Consider the following 15,770-nt stretch of genomic DNA (forward strand, 5'->3'; position numbering starts at 1 on the left):
ATTCATTCGATGGTCTTTAATTTCAAAAATACAAGAAGTTTTTTATGAAATAACGAGGAAAATATAAATATCATGTAAACGTGTATGGTGGGTGACCTCATTTATTCAACGATTAGCAGTGAGAACAAATCAATGAACTACGAATGTGAATGAATAATCACACAACTTGGAAAATCACATGAACAAGAAACATAATTTTTTGTATAGTGTTTTGAAAAAAAAGAAATGACGAAAAACGGAGATGCCAGGGAAGAGGCAGTGCATGGGAGGAGCAGCCAACATCAAGCCATTGTTGACGACTCCATCTCATGCTCTGCCTTTTCCCTAGCTTCTCGACATTTCCCAAATTCTCCTTTTACCCACATAAAGATTTTTTTTTTTTATTTAAAAAAGAAATAAGAACAAGAGAAGATGTTCTTACGGTTAACCATGTCGCCGAGGTGGAAGAGTGGAGATTGAAGAAGGATTGTAGTGTAGTTCCAGCAAAATGGGAGTTGTATAAATAAGACAAGTTTTTGTACCAGATTTTGCAACAAAGACTGCATGATTGCTTGTACTGCATGACGATCTCGTACTATTCTCAATTTCTCAGCTATAAACTTGGTAGAAAATTGTACTGATTATGTTTCAGGTAGTACAAACGTACAATTGCTTAGGATTGTAGTACTACCTTCTAACGTAGTACTAAAATTCTCAGTACGTCTATTCCTTAAGTTTGAAGTTGTACTTGCAAGTTAACAACACATCAACGGCTTGCATTAAGTACAACGTACAAAGCTGACTTAAAAAACGGATAAAAAGTTGTAAACCCGAATAACCAAAACTAACGGAACCTGATTTATCCAATATGAACCCAACTTGACTGATCCGAAAGTGATCAAGCTAGAAGTATATACTGATTTGATAACATCAGCGGCATACAACGACAACTAACGGTCTTAATCCCGGCATGATTTGAGGCTGCCCAATATTATTCAAAGTACCCCACTGAAAAGGCAAGGAACGCGTACCGATTTGAATAAAAGAGAACTACATCTTTGTTATTCATTAAGGCTGCAAATTGCTACAAATGAAAAGTTTTGATAGTTAAAAACCCGATTATTAGTCCAAGGCTCCAATCTACGCAGCTAAAAAAGAGTAACTAGCACACAGAAATGAGGTGTTCTATTTCAAAACTTCTTTACAAGACAACTCACAGAAGCCGTCTCTGTGTTAGAACACTCGGAACAGCTTTCAAACTACAAACTGCTCTACTATTACAGATTCTGCGCCCATTGGATTCTCTCGTTCAGTGTAGCAACTTCCATGGAACCACATCCACATAAAGCCAAACCTCGAGCGTTAGAGCAGCAGGTGCCAAGGTTTGATATATGACGGATTATTCATTAAACATTCTGAAGTAATATTCTGTGTTCACCTGAAACAAATAGAACCCGGCAAGGAAAGGTCAAAAGTAGCAATGTTGAACTTCTGAGTTGACTTTTTTTTAAAAACTTCATTAGAAGTGTAGCAAACCAATGCCTATACGCCGTTAAACTAAGAGAGAGAGATGCAAAAGGGCGGTCACTGGTTACCATTTTCATCAGTGTTTAATAACATCAATACAAAAATAAACATCAGCAACATCCACTAAGTTCGACTTTGCTGGAAGACAGCTACTTCACAATCAAAAGAAGATCCATTTAAGCGTCTATTTCAGACCATCTTCACAAGACAACTCACAGAAGCTATCTCTGCTTAAGAGAACACTCGGAACAGCATTCAAACTACAAACTACATAATCACTGTAATCCAGAACAGAAGAATAGCGCGTCGTTTGGAAATGATACTACTTAAATGGAGTAACGGCACTCATACCAAGAACCTGACATTTGGATTTCAAACGACCCATGCTAAACTTGCAAGAAAAATCATAAACCAAACACCAAAACCTTAGTCCACACGATTTCCCATCAATTGTAAGGGAGTCGGGTCTGATGCATTAGCCATATCCCCGGAAATGAACCAAGTATAATGCGAGGGAGACAGATACAGATAGCCATATCCCAGCATTCAATATAAGGGTAATATGCGTGTTCTGCAAAGTTCTTAAAATTAACAACATAACACGAAATTAATTGCTCCATTGACAACAAACAGGAAAATGATATAGAAAGTTGATTAATAAGGTCTACCATAATCCCGATTCCCACGCTAAAAATTAGCCCATTTGATGTAGTTTCAACATGCTGCTACTCATTCACTCTGAACTTCTGAAGTGCATAACAGGCGAATCCAACAAGAACAAAAGGGAAGTCGGTCGACTGCCTAGTCCCAATCAAATACAAATATACAAGTTTGTGGGTCCAACATCGAGGTCCAGGATCCAAATTCTAAGAGCATAAATACTGTTTCTGACCTCAACATATGCACACAACAATTTATAGTTCCAAACATTGCTCAACAAGGGGACACATAATGACAGTTTATAGATTAAAAGGAAGCGAAGCTACTCAATATTACTATTGTCACCTCAAAGACTTCTGTTATGCTGCTTATGAGTATAGAATCTACAATGCAAGGAATGCCGAAGAAGAGGGCGCCACAAAAAAGGTGAAGATTCAGGGAATTTAACAGTCAGTATAACCGAAGGACATGTCGTAAGGTTAAGGGATTTTGAAGAGATGGAAGTCTAACTATAACATAGCATAAAATATAATTGTTGCACCATGACTATTTGGAGTTCAACGCATACATCAAAATGAAGCTCCTTCGATGACTCCCCCTGATTGCATTGTTAGTTGTCACCCTCTCCAATATCATACACTAACTGGAGTCTAGAATAGGGTCAAAAGAGGTTCGGGTTCCAATGCCATTCACCGTCTGATAGATAGCCACTGAGCCACCAAATTCTTCATAATAAATTTCAAATCGCTATCAAGCATTCAGTAATTCTACAAGTCGTGTCATTTGCATACAAAGGTAGCAACAAGAGCCACCAAGCAACCCAGGTTGTTGGATGTCCAAAAGTAAGAAACTAAGACCCACAACACCAGTTTTTCAGTTTTTCTTGTACATTGGCAATGGAAAAAAAGGGTTTGAATGCAATATAAATACTAGGTTGTAGGGAAAATAGAAGACCTGCAAGATGATAACAACATACCAGTAAAAAAGACAACATCAAGGGCAAGAGGGCAACTACAAAATACTGTAAGAATCCACAGAAGCATAATGATTGGGGAAGACTTAATGGAAACAGTAGGGTAATGTGAGAACACAATCGCTGATCAGCAGGGTAATATGCTGCGCATGTAGAACACCCGCACGCACCTTCCTCATTTGAGGAATCAATTTAATACAATCCCAACAACTTTCCTAATCTAGAATATATCCAATGTTGGCAAAATTTGCCTTGAAAGGGACTCATTACATCATTCCTATAGTAGAGCAATGTTGCGGATCACCAAAATGAAGAATAACAGGGAGAGTCAATTAGTGACTAAAAGGGAAATTAAATCTTAAAAACCATGCCCAAATCATTCTCATTTCAAGGTCAAACTCTTCTTATAATGCATAGCGAAACTCCTAACAATGTTTCAAACCAACACAATTCCAGACATCTAGGTTCAAGACTATAGAGTAAGAGTTCATCTGCTTAAACAAAGGGAATTCACATGACCAGTCAACTAAACATAAGTCCTTATTCAACTTACATACATCAATGATCAGTCAAGGCTGCGTGATCACACGCTTTCAGCTTTAACATATTCATATTATCTCACAGTTGCAAGACAAAGGCCATCTAAAAGAGCAGAACAACAAATAGTATGAATCAGAACGAAGTAAACAGGAGTTACTCAGGACATACCATGTCTACCCATTGAGCTGCGCACAGGTAAACCCATCTTGAACAAGTTTGTTAACCGCATCCCTGAATTTATAATACTCATCAACAGTATTATAAACCTGATGCGAAATCCTGGCATACGCAGTCAAACAATCAACCTCTCCATCCCCAGGAGGCCGATAATAAAGTGGCACTTCAACCCCAAACTTCTCCCTAAAATGAAACCTCAACTTCATAGCATCCTGATCACTCGAAACTCCCAACTGATTTGGCAACCCAACCATAACCATACTAGCACACATTTCAGGGGAACACCCCAAATGCGTCCCCCACGCCTCGACAAGCATCTCCCCCATCTCAATAACCTTATCATGATTCCGCTTCATAATCCCTTCAATCCCGCCCTCAAACCTCTCTACAAACTCCAACACATCAGGCACGACAAGCTGCGAACTATAGTCCCTAGTCCCAATCCAAGCGCTTTCGACAGGCAACCCGTTCCCATACTCATGACTAACAACAGGATGATGCATATCATCCTCACCATTCTTCTCCTCCTTACAATTCCTCTTCCTACAATACAAAAACGCAATCGAAGGCGGACAGAAAAACCACTTATGCAAATTACTAGTATAAAAATCCGCCCCAATCTCCTTCATATCAACCTTAGTACATCCAATAGCGTGCGCTCCGTCGATAAACACCTGATCAACTCCTTCCTCCCTACAAATACTCACCAATTCCTTAACAGGCAGAACAACACACGGCATTGACGTAATATGATCAATCACAGCTAACCTAACCTTCCTCTGCTCCAATTTCGCCTCATTCAATGCATTTCGAAACTCTTTTATAATCTCCGCCTTGTCGTAAACCGGAAACGGCAATTTAACCTCAATCACATGTCCACCGGCACGTGACACATACGCGTGAACCGACTTTTTGACAGAGCCGTAAGCGTAGTGAAGCATGACGGCGGCGTCACCAGGGTGAAAACGACCTTCATTAAAAGCGCGAGAAACATACTGTAAAACGACGGCGGTTGCAGTGGTGGCGTTATCGACGAGGGAGATTTCATCGACGGCGGCGTTAATAATCGGAGCGATTACCCGGCGAGATTCAGCGACGGCGGGTTGAAGAACGGAGAAGTAGAAATGGTCGGGTTGTCGAAGAAAGAGAAGCTGCCATCGTCGTTGTGCGTCGAGGATGGTAGACGGACAACAACCAAAGCTACCGTTGTTGATTCTGGCGACGGCGGCATCGTGGTGGGAAAACTCGGCGGCGATTTGGGAAGGGGAAAGTAGGGTTAGGGTTTTGTGGTTTTCAGGTGGGTTGAGTTTGGGTTTCTTAGGGTGGGTAGTGTCGCCGTTGATGGCGGAGGTGTGGTGGTTGTCGTCGGAAGACATGGAGAAATTGAAATTAGGGATTTCTGGGAAATTGAAATTAGGGATTTGGGGAAAAAGGGGGAGTGAGTGTGAAGGAGATGATGAGGTTATTCATGGGATAGATTGGTGAAGGAAAGAGGAGGAAAGTGACAAATGGATTGGGATTTTTAACAGATGGTGCGCCACATCAGACTCGGCGAAGTGGGTAACGGGTCATTTCGTAAAATTTAGTTTGCTTAATTAAGTTTTTCATTATTTAAGACGGAAGACGGAATATCCGCTTAAATCTTAAAACGAGTCAAAAACTAGCATATGATGGTGACAAATTTTTTAACATTTTCTAGGCAAATTGTCATGTGATTTGGTATGTATTTAACTCGTCTTAAACTGATTTGTTAACGTATAGTATCCGTCTTAAATGAGGATTTGTGTACTTATAAAATGATTTGTTAACGTATAGTATCCGTCTTAAATGAGGATTTGTATACTTATAAAATGATTTGTGTTAGGTAACGAAGGACGGTATGTTGCTGACGAGATCGAATTCAAGCTATTAATAACAAGAGTATTGCTACCGATCTTCTCTTTTCTACCTTCTCCAACCATCTCCTATCAAAAAGTTATAACTTGCATATCAATATTGATGACGTTATCAACTAAGCTAGCTGAAATTTGTTAATTATAACTAACAATTGTTAATTATAATTATAATGTTGGTTATTATTATAATGATGGTTGATTAGAATATTTGTTTTGGATTTGTATTTTAGGTACATTGGCAGAAAGAATTTGGAAGCTAATATGGGTGATATTGGGTGGTTGTTGGTCAAGTATACAAAAAGTTTGTTAGTGAGTGGTCAAGCACTATTCAAGTCATTCTATAATTGTTAGTAGTTGTATTTTGTCTGAAGACCAAAATATATGGCAGAAGCACCAGAAGAGATCAAGTCTGATACCACATGATTTAATTGTCGATTCCGAATTCCGCCATTATACAAACTGCACACCCTTCAGAAGTTTGAACTGCATAACTAAATCACAAATACTCGTAAGTCAATCGAGTTAAACGTTACTCACCAACAAACCCAATCAACAGAAACAAATGCAACAGCTAGGGGAATATCCTCAATTCGGTTCTTTAAATTTGCTTTTCTACATTCAGGAATCTTTTAAATACATGTCTCTTTCTCTACAGTACTGTTGCAAACTTCTGTTGCAGGAAAAATTTGCGATATGGAAGAACTAGTAATGCAGCCATCAATAACTGGCTTTGAGCTCAGCTTGCTTTTGCATAAATTTGACAATGAAACGACGTCATTTTATGTTGTCATAAGCTGCAATGTTCTGAGGTTCACATTCAGGGCTGAGAAGGCGGACCAGTAGAGCCGTACTTGAGCTCACTGTTGCCGCTCCACATGCTGCCCATCTCAGACTTCTAGGTATCGTGACCCTAGATCCTGCAGCAAAATAGAATACTATAAGCATTGGCGATTTAGGAGGAGGATTTAGAGGGGGCTAAAATCTGAAACCTTAACCCAAGTTGAAAAGAACCACCAACTCACCGCCTTCGACCCCTAGCATAAATTGATAGAAATACACAGATTGCCAATAGGAAGATGTGGCAATTAAATAGGACTGGCACAATAACTAATGCCACCGGAATATGTGAGTGGGTGAACAATACCATCTTTTTGTATTTGTCTTGTATTTCCCGTGGCATTAGTCCAAAGTACGTACAGTGGCAATAGTATTCTCCACTATATAACCTACATCATATGTAGAAATTCGAAAACAACACCGAGTCACTTTAAGCAACTATCCCCTTAACAACAATGTTTCTTTATTTAGACGAGATCACTGGGATCCCAACCCAGCCTTTTGTTTTTCAGTACTTCCAGCAGAAAACAAATGTTGCCACTTGGGCAGGTCAGGTCTAATATTTACAGTCCTCCACATCCAAAATGCTTTTATTTCATCCCCTGAGACCAAATACAGATTGCTACAAACTGCCAAACTGGAGGGCGAAATAACTAAGTACATTTCAGTATTTCACAGATCAAAAGCACATAGAAAAATGAAACCAATTCAAGGACAATAATGAATCCATCCTAAGAATAAGCAAACACAGAACACAAAATAGATACTCATCAATTCCATATTTCTTTTCGATAAGAGAACATTTCACTAAAAACAGAGAGAAAACAAATGGAAGTTCAGCTCCATTTTGAATAATTTGATAACTGGAGAGTCAACCACATAATCCAAGGAACTAAATGGTACACATCTAGGTAGCTGATGTGATGTATTATTAATGAGGTTTGGAAGAGCAAAAATAGAACAGAGATAGCAACTCAACTCAAGATTTAAAACACACCAAAGTCAGGATACGCTGCTTCATTCATGCTGTGTTACGTTTGAATAATGCGATAAGAATCTAGATACAACTATGCGCAACTTTGCAAGAGTCAAATGCCAAATGTTCCAAAATGTTGGAGAGACACCGTAGTAGGCAAACCTTGAGATATTACTTAAAAATACTTGCAAACTTCACTGACAGAGAAAAGGAAATCTCAAGGAATATCATATTATCAAAGTCAGAGAAACACATACCATAGTGCAGCCTACACAAGACCCAGAAGCCCAATGCTCCTCCAACTGTAAAAATCCCAGCGGTTTGTCTCATTAATCTCGTGCAAGGCTTACAATCTGATCGCATAAGATCACCCTCAGACCAGCCAAGTGTGCGTCTCAATGCCATCAATCTCTTGCTATCTACAAAACCGAAGCAGCTTGAAATTTAAATCTAGTTCCCTCAGAACTATTGTTAACCAAGCTCTTGTACTCAACCAAAGAATGACCATTCATTAGCTATCACACAATTAAACCACATTTACAGACTCCATCATATTTATCAACTCTATTATGAAACATACAGTAGCTTAACTGATATAGTCATGCTGGGTGATACCCATGATTTGGGTCTGAAAACCGTCAGCATCAAAGCTTCCCTTGACACCCAAACAATAAAAGACATTCTAAAACCACATGTTATTTAGCCGATAGCCGATAACCCCACGTCCCCATATACCAATCCTTTTGACTGAATAAAACTTGCATTAGTTTCATATTATTCAAACATTTATACTAACTATGCTCAGTTACATTAGATTGAGAACATCATAGTGATTGTACTCATACCACCACCCAAGTGGCAGAAAGTTCTAGGTACAAATTGCGAATGGCTTTCCTAATTTACCTTTATTACATTATTACTAGTTTGCTCGTGCTAGTATATAAATACTGTTTACGACTTTACGCCACAACCGCCACCAAAAGAACAAGGGTGAAACCAAATTCTAAAACAATCAATGTTTAGCACCATTATTTCATGCTTTAGCAGCCACAATGCAATTTATGTAGATGAGGCTAAATTTTCATTGGGGAATTTCATCAAACATCTTCCGTGCATAACCTAAAAACAAAAGATACCAACATAGACTATTTCGAGTGATCAATTTAAAAACCCTAATTTCATCGACAATTTAATTTAACGGTACATAATAATCCAACATAAAATTAAAAAATAAAAGGAGTTTAAATACCTGTTTGTAAAAGTTATAGAGGACAAAACTGACTGAAGTAGGAGAAGGGAGCAAAATGTTGGGAACAATTGAGAGAAATGCCGACGCAGGAAGCTTACAATATGATGGGCTTAATTGAAAATTTGGAAATGGTCCAAGAAATATGGATGTGTTAGATTATGGAAGCTTCCAAGTGTGTGCATTTTGTTTGTCCTTTAATTGGGCCATGGCTATCGAGTATTGGCCCACTACGGACCTATTGAGTAAAAATATATTCGGAGATTCTAATAAAAATTGGTACCCGTAATAATTTACGGTAACCCTTGAAGGTTAGAGTAAGAGAGTTATTATTACCATTAAGCTAACTCTTATTCCCGTCCATTAAACATTTGAATTTGTTCACATCAATCAAACTAATTTTGACTATATCTATTTCTAAATGACAAGTGGAATAAATTGAGTGTGAATGATCAACAAATGACCGAGACACCACAAAATGAAAAAACGACAACAAACTAGGAGAGGAATATACAAGATAGGACAAATTATAGATGATTTTTAATGGCGGGATGAGAGTGACTGATATAATTAGAGGAAATTTCTCAAGTGGGTCCCACCTGGGTATCTCTTACTTATACCAACTTAACTTCTTGTTAAGATTATTTGATTTTTAGGAGGTTTTCTACAGTTGGAGATGATGGTATGTACTTTTTTTTTTTTTTTTTGATAAAATCCCTTCTTTCTCGTTATATTTTTCTTGATTCTGTATTATGTGCTGTAGCTTTTGATGAGTAGTTTGTGTTTTTGATGATTATACCCCCTCCTTTCAAGTCGCTTCCATACATTTTGAGTGTTGTTAGGCTACAACTTTCATATCTAAGTCACAAGTCTGCTTCTAAATGACCTAAGGTAGTGTTTGGATAGAAGTATTTCATTTCAAAACCTTGATTTAGAATCTGAAAATTGAAATTGAGTTTTTCAAATGCAAATATACTGTTTGGGGAAGTGAAAATTGTGAATTATGGATTTGAGACCAATGCTTTGAATCTTCTAATGTATAGTTGTATACATTTCAATTACCAAAAAAAAAAACATAAAATCGAAAAAGCAGAAATTTATATAAATAGTAGTATTAAATTACCTTGTTTTTCCAAATTAAATCACCATAATTAATCACATTCCTCCTAACACATCTTGTTACTAATTCATAAACCCTAATTATTGCATAGAAATCCCCAAATTTGCTACGCTCTCAAATCTTCCATGGAGGAATACCATCTTTTTTATTAATATTTCATCAGATGATGAATCATGCACAGAAAAACTTAGTACAAGATTGAATTAATGAGGGAGAGAAAGGTGAGAGTGATTGAGCGAGTAGTAAAAAAAAAGATTCCGGTTGAAAATCTGTATAATTTGTGATCCTAGAGAAACAAAATTGATATGGATATGGATGATTGTCAATGACCAAGATTTCTAAATGACACCCTGGGAGGTGGTATTTGTTTTAGTCTGATAAAGATTTGTATTAAATCACCGAGGATTTGATACAAATCCAAATCCAAAATTAATTGGGCTCCCAAACAAGAGATTTGTGTCAAATTGGGATTTGAGAATCAAATATTGATTCCCAAACAGGCTGTAAGATGAAAATTGTGTCGAGAAGCGCATCAAATGATTGATACTTCACAATAAAAAGAAGTGCATCCACTTTAGCGAGTCATTTTGCTTTATTCCATGATCATAATCCAAAACCAAACATTAACAGGTCTTGATTACATTAGAATTTGGAAATATTGGTAGTTTTGAATAGAGTTATTTTTGAGAATAATATCCAAGTATCTTCAGTTCATCCTTTAACTTTCAAAATTATTGGTCTGATCCTAATTAGTAGCTGATTACGCTTAGTCTCAATAGTATAGTAAAGATTGTGATGGATTACTCTCGGTTTCTGTATGTTTTTCGTTAGTAATGCTTCATTGACATGTTTGTAATTGAAGTAGAAAACATATAGGCGATTTGAGTGTCAATGGGGGTTATTTGACTTATTTCTCCATCCCATGTTCTCGATTACTCTCAATTTAAGCGAATGGGGGTTATTTCTCCATCCCATGTTCTCGTTCTTTCCGTTATGTGGAGGGTGTCTCCCTTCCTTTTCACTGAAGATGCATGGCAGCCTAAAATCAGAACTTTTTTTAAATTTTTGAGCATCATGTTGATTATCAGTCTATCACCTATTTGAAGTGAAGTCTCCAAATGTTGTTGGCTCTCGTTGTTTTGTTGAACTGCTGCTGAACGATTTTTATCGCCTTTTTTTTTGCATGTGTTCTCAACATAGATAAACAGGTTTCGTATTCATATGCTTACATCTCTAGAGGCATTGTTTTCTTCTTTACATTATTAGTCTTCTGAGATACCGTCACACATAGAAATTGTGAGATACAATGAGTATTGGATTCAATGGCCAATAGCTAATTGAGCAGTCTCACGAAAAACAATACGAGACCATCCCTTTTGGGAAACTGGGCTACTTTCTTCTTATGGCACCTGACTCAAATTAATTGTTTCTACTAAATCATGATTTTTATTTATTTGTTAGTGTTTCTCTCCAACAATGGTCCTCAAGAACGTTTTGGTACTCTCGGTTTTGATGCTGATAAGTTCCCTCATCATCCCATCAACTGAGGCATTGGTGAGAATCAACCTGAAGAAGAGACCTTTAGATCACGATACTCTTAATGCGATGAGAGAAGTGAGAAAAATGGGATTGGATCACGAAGCTAGGGAGGGGCTGCTTTATAGCAACTCAGATGGGAACATAGTTTACTTGAAGGACTACTTAGGTGCTCAATACTATGGAGAGATTTCCATCGGAACACCTCCACAAAATTTTACTGTGATATTCGACACTGGAAGCTCTAACCTTTGGGTCCCATCTTCAAAGTGCTTGTTCTCGGTGAGTTTTCACTCTTTCCGTACTTCTGATGTCTGATTGAACTGTGTGGCTTATTGCTAGCTGCGTGCAGATTCCCTGCTATTTCCACTCCAAGTACAAGTCAAGAAAGTCTACAACATACACCAGTGTAGGTAATGTTCAATGTTATGGAGCAGATGGCAGTTATTATGCAAAAACTCACGACGCCTGTTCCAAACTCGTCAGCATAGAAATTTTCATTTATTATTTTATATCAGCTGTTTGACACCTCGAAACATTTACTGACAATGGTATTTTTCAGGAAAACCATGTGAAATTCATTATGGGTCTGGATCTATCTCTGGTTTTCTTAGTCAGGATCATGTGGAAATTGGAGATCTTACTGTCAAGAACCAGGTTTGTTTTAGCGCCTCCTTTTTTTCCCCATAGAATATCGATCTTCTTGCAGAACTGTGGTTAGGAGTTCACTTTTTGTGTCAGGTTTTCATCGAAGCAACTCGAGAAGCAAGTCTCACTTTTCTACTTGGAAAGTTTGATGGCATATTAGGCCTTGGATTTCAAGAGATCGCAGTCAAAAATGTTACTCCAGTGTGGTAAGCCAACCTCTAAATCTGAAACTCCACATCTTTTATTTCATATACTCGCTTTACATGATCATTGGGCATCCTATGACGTCCAATTAGGTATAACATGGTCGGACAAGAGCTCGTAAGTGAGGAGGTTTTCTCATTCTGGCTCAATAGAGATCCAGAAGGTAAAATTGGAGGGGAGATAGTGTTTGGAGGGGTTGATACCAAACATTTTAAAGGGAAGCATACATATGTTCCTCTAACCACAAAGGGTTATTGGCAGGTTAGTGAGATATACCAAACAATTTGTTTAGTTTCAGTTAGTACTTTTCACTTTTCCCCCTTTTTTTGTTACAAGACCTTTCTTATATGTATATACCTATTGGCTTTTCCAGTTTGAGATGGGAGATTTCTTGATTGGCAACTATTCAACAGGTAAAGTTTAAATCATGCTGTTTGAGTTACATTTAGCCTATCCTGCTATATTCACATACTTCAGAGGAAGGAGATCTCTTTGTTCGTAAAAATACCAGTTGTAGAACATCCTAGGAATTTCGACATCCAACAAAATGGGGAAAGTCGCTTATACTTCTCGGCTACCTCCCTAGATAAGTAGATATTCCCATGGGTTGATCTTTATATTGTCAACTACTCCCTTCGTTTCTCGTTTTATTTGCCGTTTGGCATTTCTCATGAACTTATTTCTCTAAGTGCAAATTTTGATGCACTATTTTTACAAACCAAAGTTAATCTCTATTGTTAAAATAAGACTTGATATAAAATTTAACGGTTTCGTTCTCAATTTTCAAGGGGTAATTAATTTGGATTACCATTTAACTAATATTGTTAACATTTCCTATGATTTTTCTTGATTCCTGTGTAACATCCTAAAACGGCTTAGGGAGGGTGTAAACAACTTTAAACGATTCCTTGAATTACAGTTACATGTGATTTTTTACTTCCCAACGTAAACTAAGTAACTACTTTGGAGTTTGGATGCATAATCTTCTTGTATATGCATTTGGAACGTATAAGACGTAATGAAAGTTATAAGGCACCCCATACATAGAGTATTATATTAATGTAATCAGTACTACTACGATGATGCAAACTCATTTTCCTGTGTGTTTTAGCGTAAAAGTTAACCACTCATTAGCAGGATATTCACAACTTAGGTTTCAATTGCTTCAGGCTTCTGCCTTGGGGGCTGTGCTGCTATCGTGGACTCAGGGACGTCCCTGCTTGCTGGCCCAATAGTAAGTCTTCCTTGGCGATGGTTGAATCGATTGTACACCCTCTATTGAAAAACCATTCTATTGCAAAAGTTAGTTTGCTTTATCTGGCACTGATTGTGAATTTACAGCATGTTATTACGGAAATCAACCACGCTATTGGAGCCGAGGGTGTCTTGAGCAATGAGTGCAAAGACGTTGTTTCTCAGTACGGAGATCTGATTTGGTATCTTTTGGTTTCAGGGGTGTGTTTTCTCCCTTTCTCATGCCTCGTGTTTGGGGTCCTAAAAAACTTGCTTTAAATCTTCGTGATGTTATTACAGAATTTTCGTCTATCCATTATGCAATATTTTTATAAGATGGAAACTATTTAGGGAATTTTACTAGCTCAACAGTCAGACTCCATTCCCGATTAGCTAGTTTTCAGCCTATTGACTGTTGATTTAGTTACAGACAGGTTAAATTTTGAAAATATAGTTGTCATAACTAGTTTCTCTAGACTTCAAAAGGTAGAAATGTTTAGGAAGATCAAGCCGTTTTCATCATATCAGAAGAGTTCCCTGACTTCCTCTGAGAAACTATGTAATATCTCGATTTTACTTGGATGGATTTTCTGATTGGAAGGCTAAGCTTTTTAACTGTGCAGATACAACCCAATAAAGTATGCTCTCAGCTTGGCCTCTGCTTGTTCAATAGTACAGCGAATGTCAGGTTAGGATGGAAATCTCTCGAGTTTATAATCTTAGGTTTAGGACGGAAAACTCTTTAAATCAATCAAAAGAAGACTTACCCATGTCTTTGTGTTTCGGATTGCAGGGCTGATATTGAGACAGTGATCGAAAGAGAAAACAGAAAGAGCATGGCATTTGGAAGTGACTTGTTGTGCACTGCTTGCCAGTTATCGGTGGCTTGGATGCAAAACCAATTGAAACAATCTAAGACCAAGGAGTATGTACTCGACTATGTGAACAATGTAATGTGCTCCTCCTCAAACTTGGTTGCTCACAAAGCTGTTAATAAATCAGCTCATTAAACATTTCAATATTACATCACTAGCTTGAATCTGAAGAAGGTTATAACTTTGTGCAGCTTTGTAATAGCATACCAAGTCCGAAACAAGAATCCGTGATTGATTGTAGCCTCATTTCAAATTTGCCGGATGTGACATTTACAATTGCAGATAAACCTTTTAAACTAACTCCTGACCAGGTTTGACTTCATTCCATGATAATTGTTTTGTGCCGGATCCTCAATAAGTCAATATCATTGTACATTGATCTGCGCCCTCAGTTTATGGGCATATAATACTCTGTGGTAATGCCTTATAGAAATTTTCGAGACATCCGTGTTATGGCTGATCATTATCTGTAAGATTATGGTTTTTGTGTTAAATGTATCGAGTATGTTTCACTTGCTTGCTGTCTCTACTTCCTGATTGGTTTTTTTTTGGGAGACTTATGATCTGACAAGGATTCTTTTGAACTTCCAGTACATAACAAAAACCGGAACAGGTTCCGCTGAGGTCTGCATAAGCGGGTTTATTGCATTGGATGTGCCACCTCCTAGGGGCCCAATTTGGTAATTCTCCTACTCCCCACTCCTCGAAGGATAGTAGGACTGTAATAGGTTTTTTGTACTATGGATGAGATCCTTTGAATTCAGCTTTGTTCTGAAACGAGGCGATTTATTTTGCAGGATCCTTGGAGATGTCTTCATGGGAGCGTATCATACTGTCTTCGATTATGGAAACCTTCAGCTGGGTTTTGCCGAATCTGCTTAATGTATTCACAGTACGCTAGTTGTACCACTATGTATTCTTATCTGTAATAGCGGTATTTGGAGGCGCAGATAGAGAACAGAGAATTTAAAACTCTGTTGAATAATTCTCCCTTGTAATTATGTCCGCTGTACAGTTTTTTCAGTATTCTGTAGCATATTTGTGCTTATTATCCAGACAGATTTCCTGTTATCTAGCTATCTCTTGGCTTTTATTCGTTTGTGCTCAAGCTGCACCCTTCTATCCATCGAACCCCCATAAGATGTGTGTGGACAATTTATTTTCAAAAAATTTACGAACACTACTAGAACCCGGTATAAGATTTTGAGGAAGGTTTGTTTATTGATGATGATCAATTACTGTATACATTGTGGTATTTATAATACATGGAGTATTAACCTAAAGCCTAGAGATAAGCTAACAGAAAGTTACAGTGAGTAGGATACATAGCTATTAACAAGGAGT

At 37.7% G+C, this 15,770-nt stretch overlaps 3 protein-coding genes across 4 annotated transcripts; 1 reads left to right on the forward strand and 2 right to left on the reverse strand.

The window, feature by feature from the left end:
• Positions 1–1,013: 1,013 nt before the first annotated feature.
• LOC141657659 (putative L-cysteine desulfhydrase, chloroplastic) lies at positions 1,014–5,371 on the reverse strand. The gene is made up of 2 exons (XM_074464959.1): positions 3,848–5,371; positions 1,014–1,417 (listed from the first exon to the last, which is right to left on the reverse strand). Exon 1 carries the CDS (start codon positions 5,230–5,232, stop codon positions 3,853–3,855), a length of 1,380 nt encoding a protein of 459 aa, XP_074321060.1. The 5' UTR covers positions 5,233–5,371; the 3' UTR covers positions 1,014–1,417; positions 3,848–3,852.
• Positions 5,372–6,224: 853 nt separating this feature from the next.
• LOC141657663 (uncharacterized) lies at positions 6,225–9,191 on the reverse strand. Its single transcript, XM_074464966.1, has 3 exons — positions 8,814–9,191; positions 7,822–7,983; positions 6,225–6,668 (listed from the first exon to the last, which is right to left on the reverse strand). Exons 2-3 carry the CDS (start codon positions 7,967–7,969, stop codon positions 6,526–6,528), a joined length of 291 nt encoding a protein of 96 aa, XP_074321067.1. The 5' UTR covers positions 7,970–7,983; positions 8,814–9,191; the 3' UTR covers positions 6,225–6,525.
• Positions 9,192–9,301: 110 nt separating this feature from the next.
• Positions 9,302–15,519, forward strand: LOC141657661 (aspartic proteinase-like). 2 transcript variants are annotated; one of them, XM_074464963.1, is made up of 16 exons: positions 9,492–9,701; positions 10,439–10,606; positions 10,710–10,854; positions 11,168–11,748; positions 11,819–11,879; positions 12,029–12,123; positions 12,208–12,320; positions 12,411–12,579; positions 12,692–12,731; positions 13,488–13,552; positions 13,660–13,773; positions 14,175–14,239; positions 14,345–14,501; positions 14,618–14,737; positions 15,018–15,106; positions 15,224–15,519. In XM_074464963.1, exons 4-16 carry the CDS (start codon positions 11,407–11,409, stop codon positions 15,306–15,308), a joined length of 1,515 nt encoding a protein of 504 aa, XP_074321064.1. In that variant the 5' UTR covers positions 9,492–9,701; positions 10,439–10,606; positions 10,710–10,854; positions 11,168–11,406; the 3' UTR covers positions 15,309–15,519. The 2 variants fall into 2 exon arrangements, with proteins under 2 accessions (XP_074321063.1, XP_074321064.1); XM_074464962.1 differs by lacking the exons at positions 10,439–10,606; positions 10,710–10,854 and having other exon boundaries at positions 9,302–9,492; positions 11,392–11,748.
• Positions 15,520–15,770: the final 251 nt, after the last annotated feature.

Source organism: Silene latifolia, chromosome 5, assembly GCF_048544455.1.
Source record: "Silene latifolia isolate original U9 population chromosome 5, ASM4854445v1, whole genome shotgun sequence".
In the NCBI taxonomy this organism is placed as follows: domain Eukaryota; kingdom Viridiplantae; phylum Streptophyta; class Magnoliopsida; order Caryophyllales; family Caryophyllaceae; genus Silene; species Silene latifolia.

What these genes read in the sequence shown, in the direction of transcription:
- LOC141657661 (XM_074464962.1), top strand. An exon ending in GATTGGCAACTATTCAACAG is followed by an intron (nt 12,732 to 13,487) that starts GTAAAGTTTAAA and finishes CAATTGCTTCAG; the next exon opens with GCTTCTGCCTTGGGGGCTGT. An exon ending in CCCTGCTTGCTGGCCCAATA is followed by an intron (nt 13,553 to 13,659) that starts GTAAGTCTTCCT and finishes GTGAATTTACAG; the next exon opens with CATGTTATTACGGAAATCAA.
- LOC141657659 (XM_074464959.1), bottom strand. Translation starts at nt 5,232, where the DNA reads ATGTCTTCCGACGACAACCACCACACCTCCGCCATCAACGGCGACACT.
- LOC141657663 (XM_074464966.1), bottom strand. Translation starts at nt 7,969, where the DNA reads ATGGCATTGAGACGCACACTTGGCTGGTCTGAGGGTGATCTTATGCGA. An exon ending in CTTGTGTAGGCTGCACTATG is followed by an intron (nt 6,669 to 7,821) that starts GTATGTGTTTCT and finishes ATTTTGCTGCAG; the next exon opens with GATCTAGGGTCACGATACCT.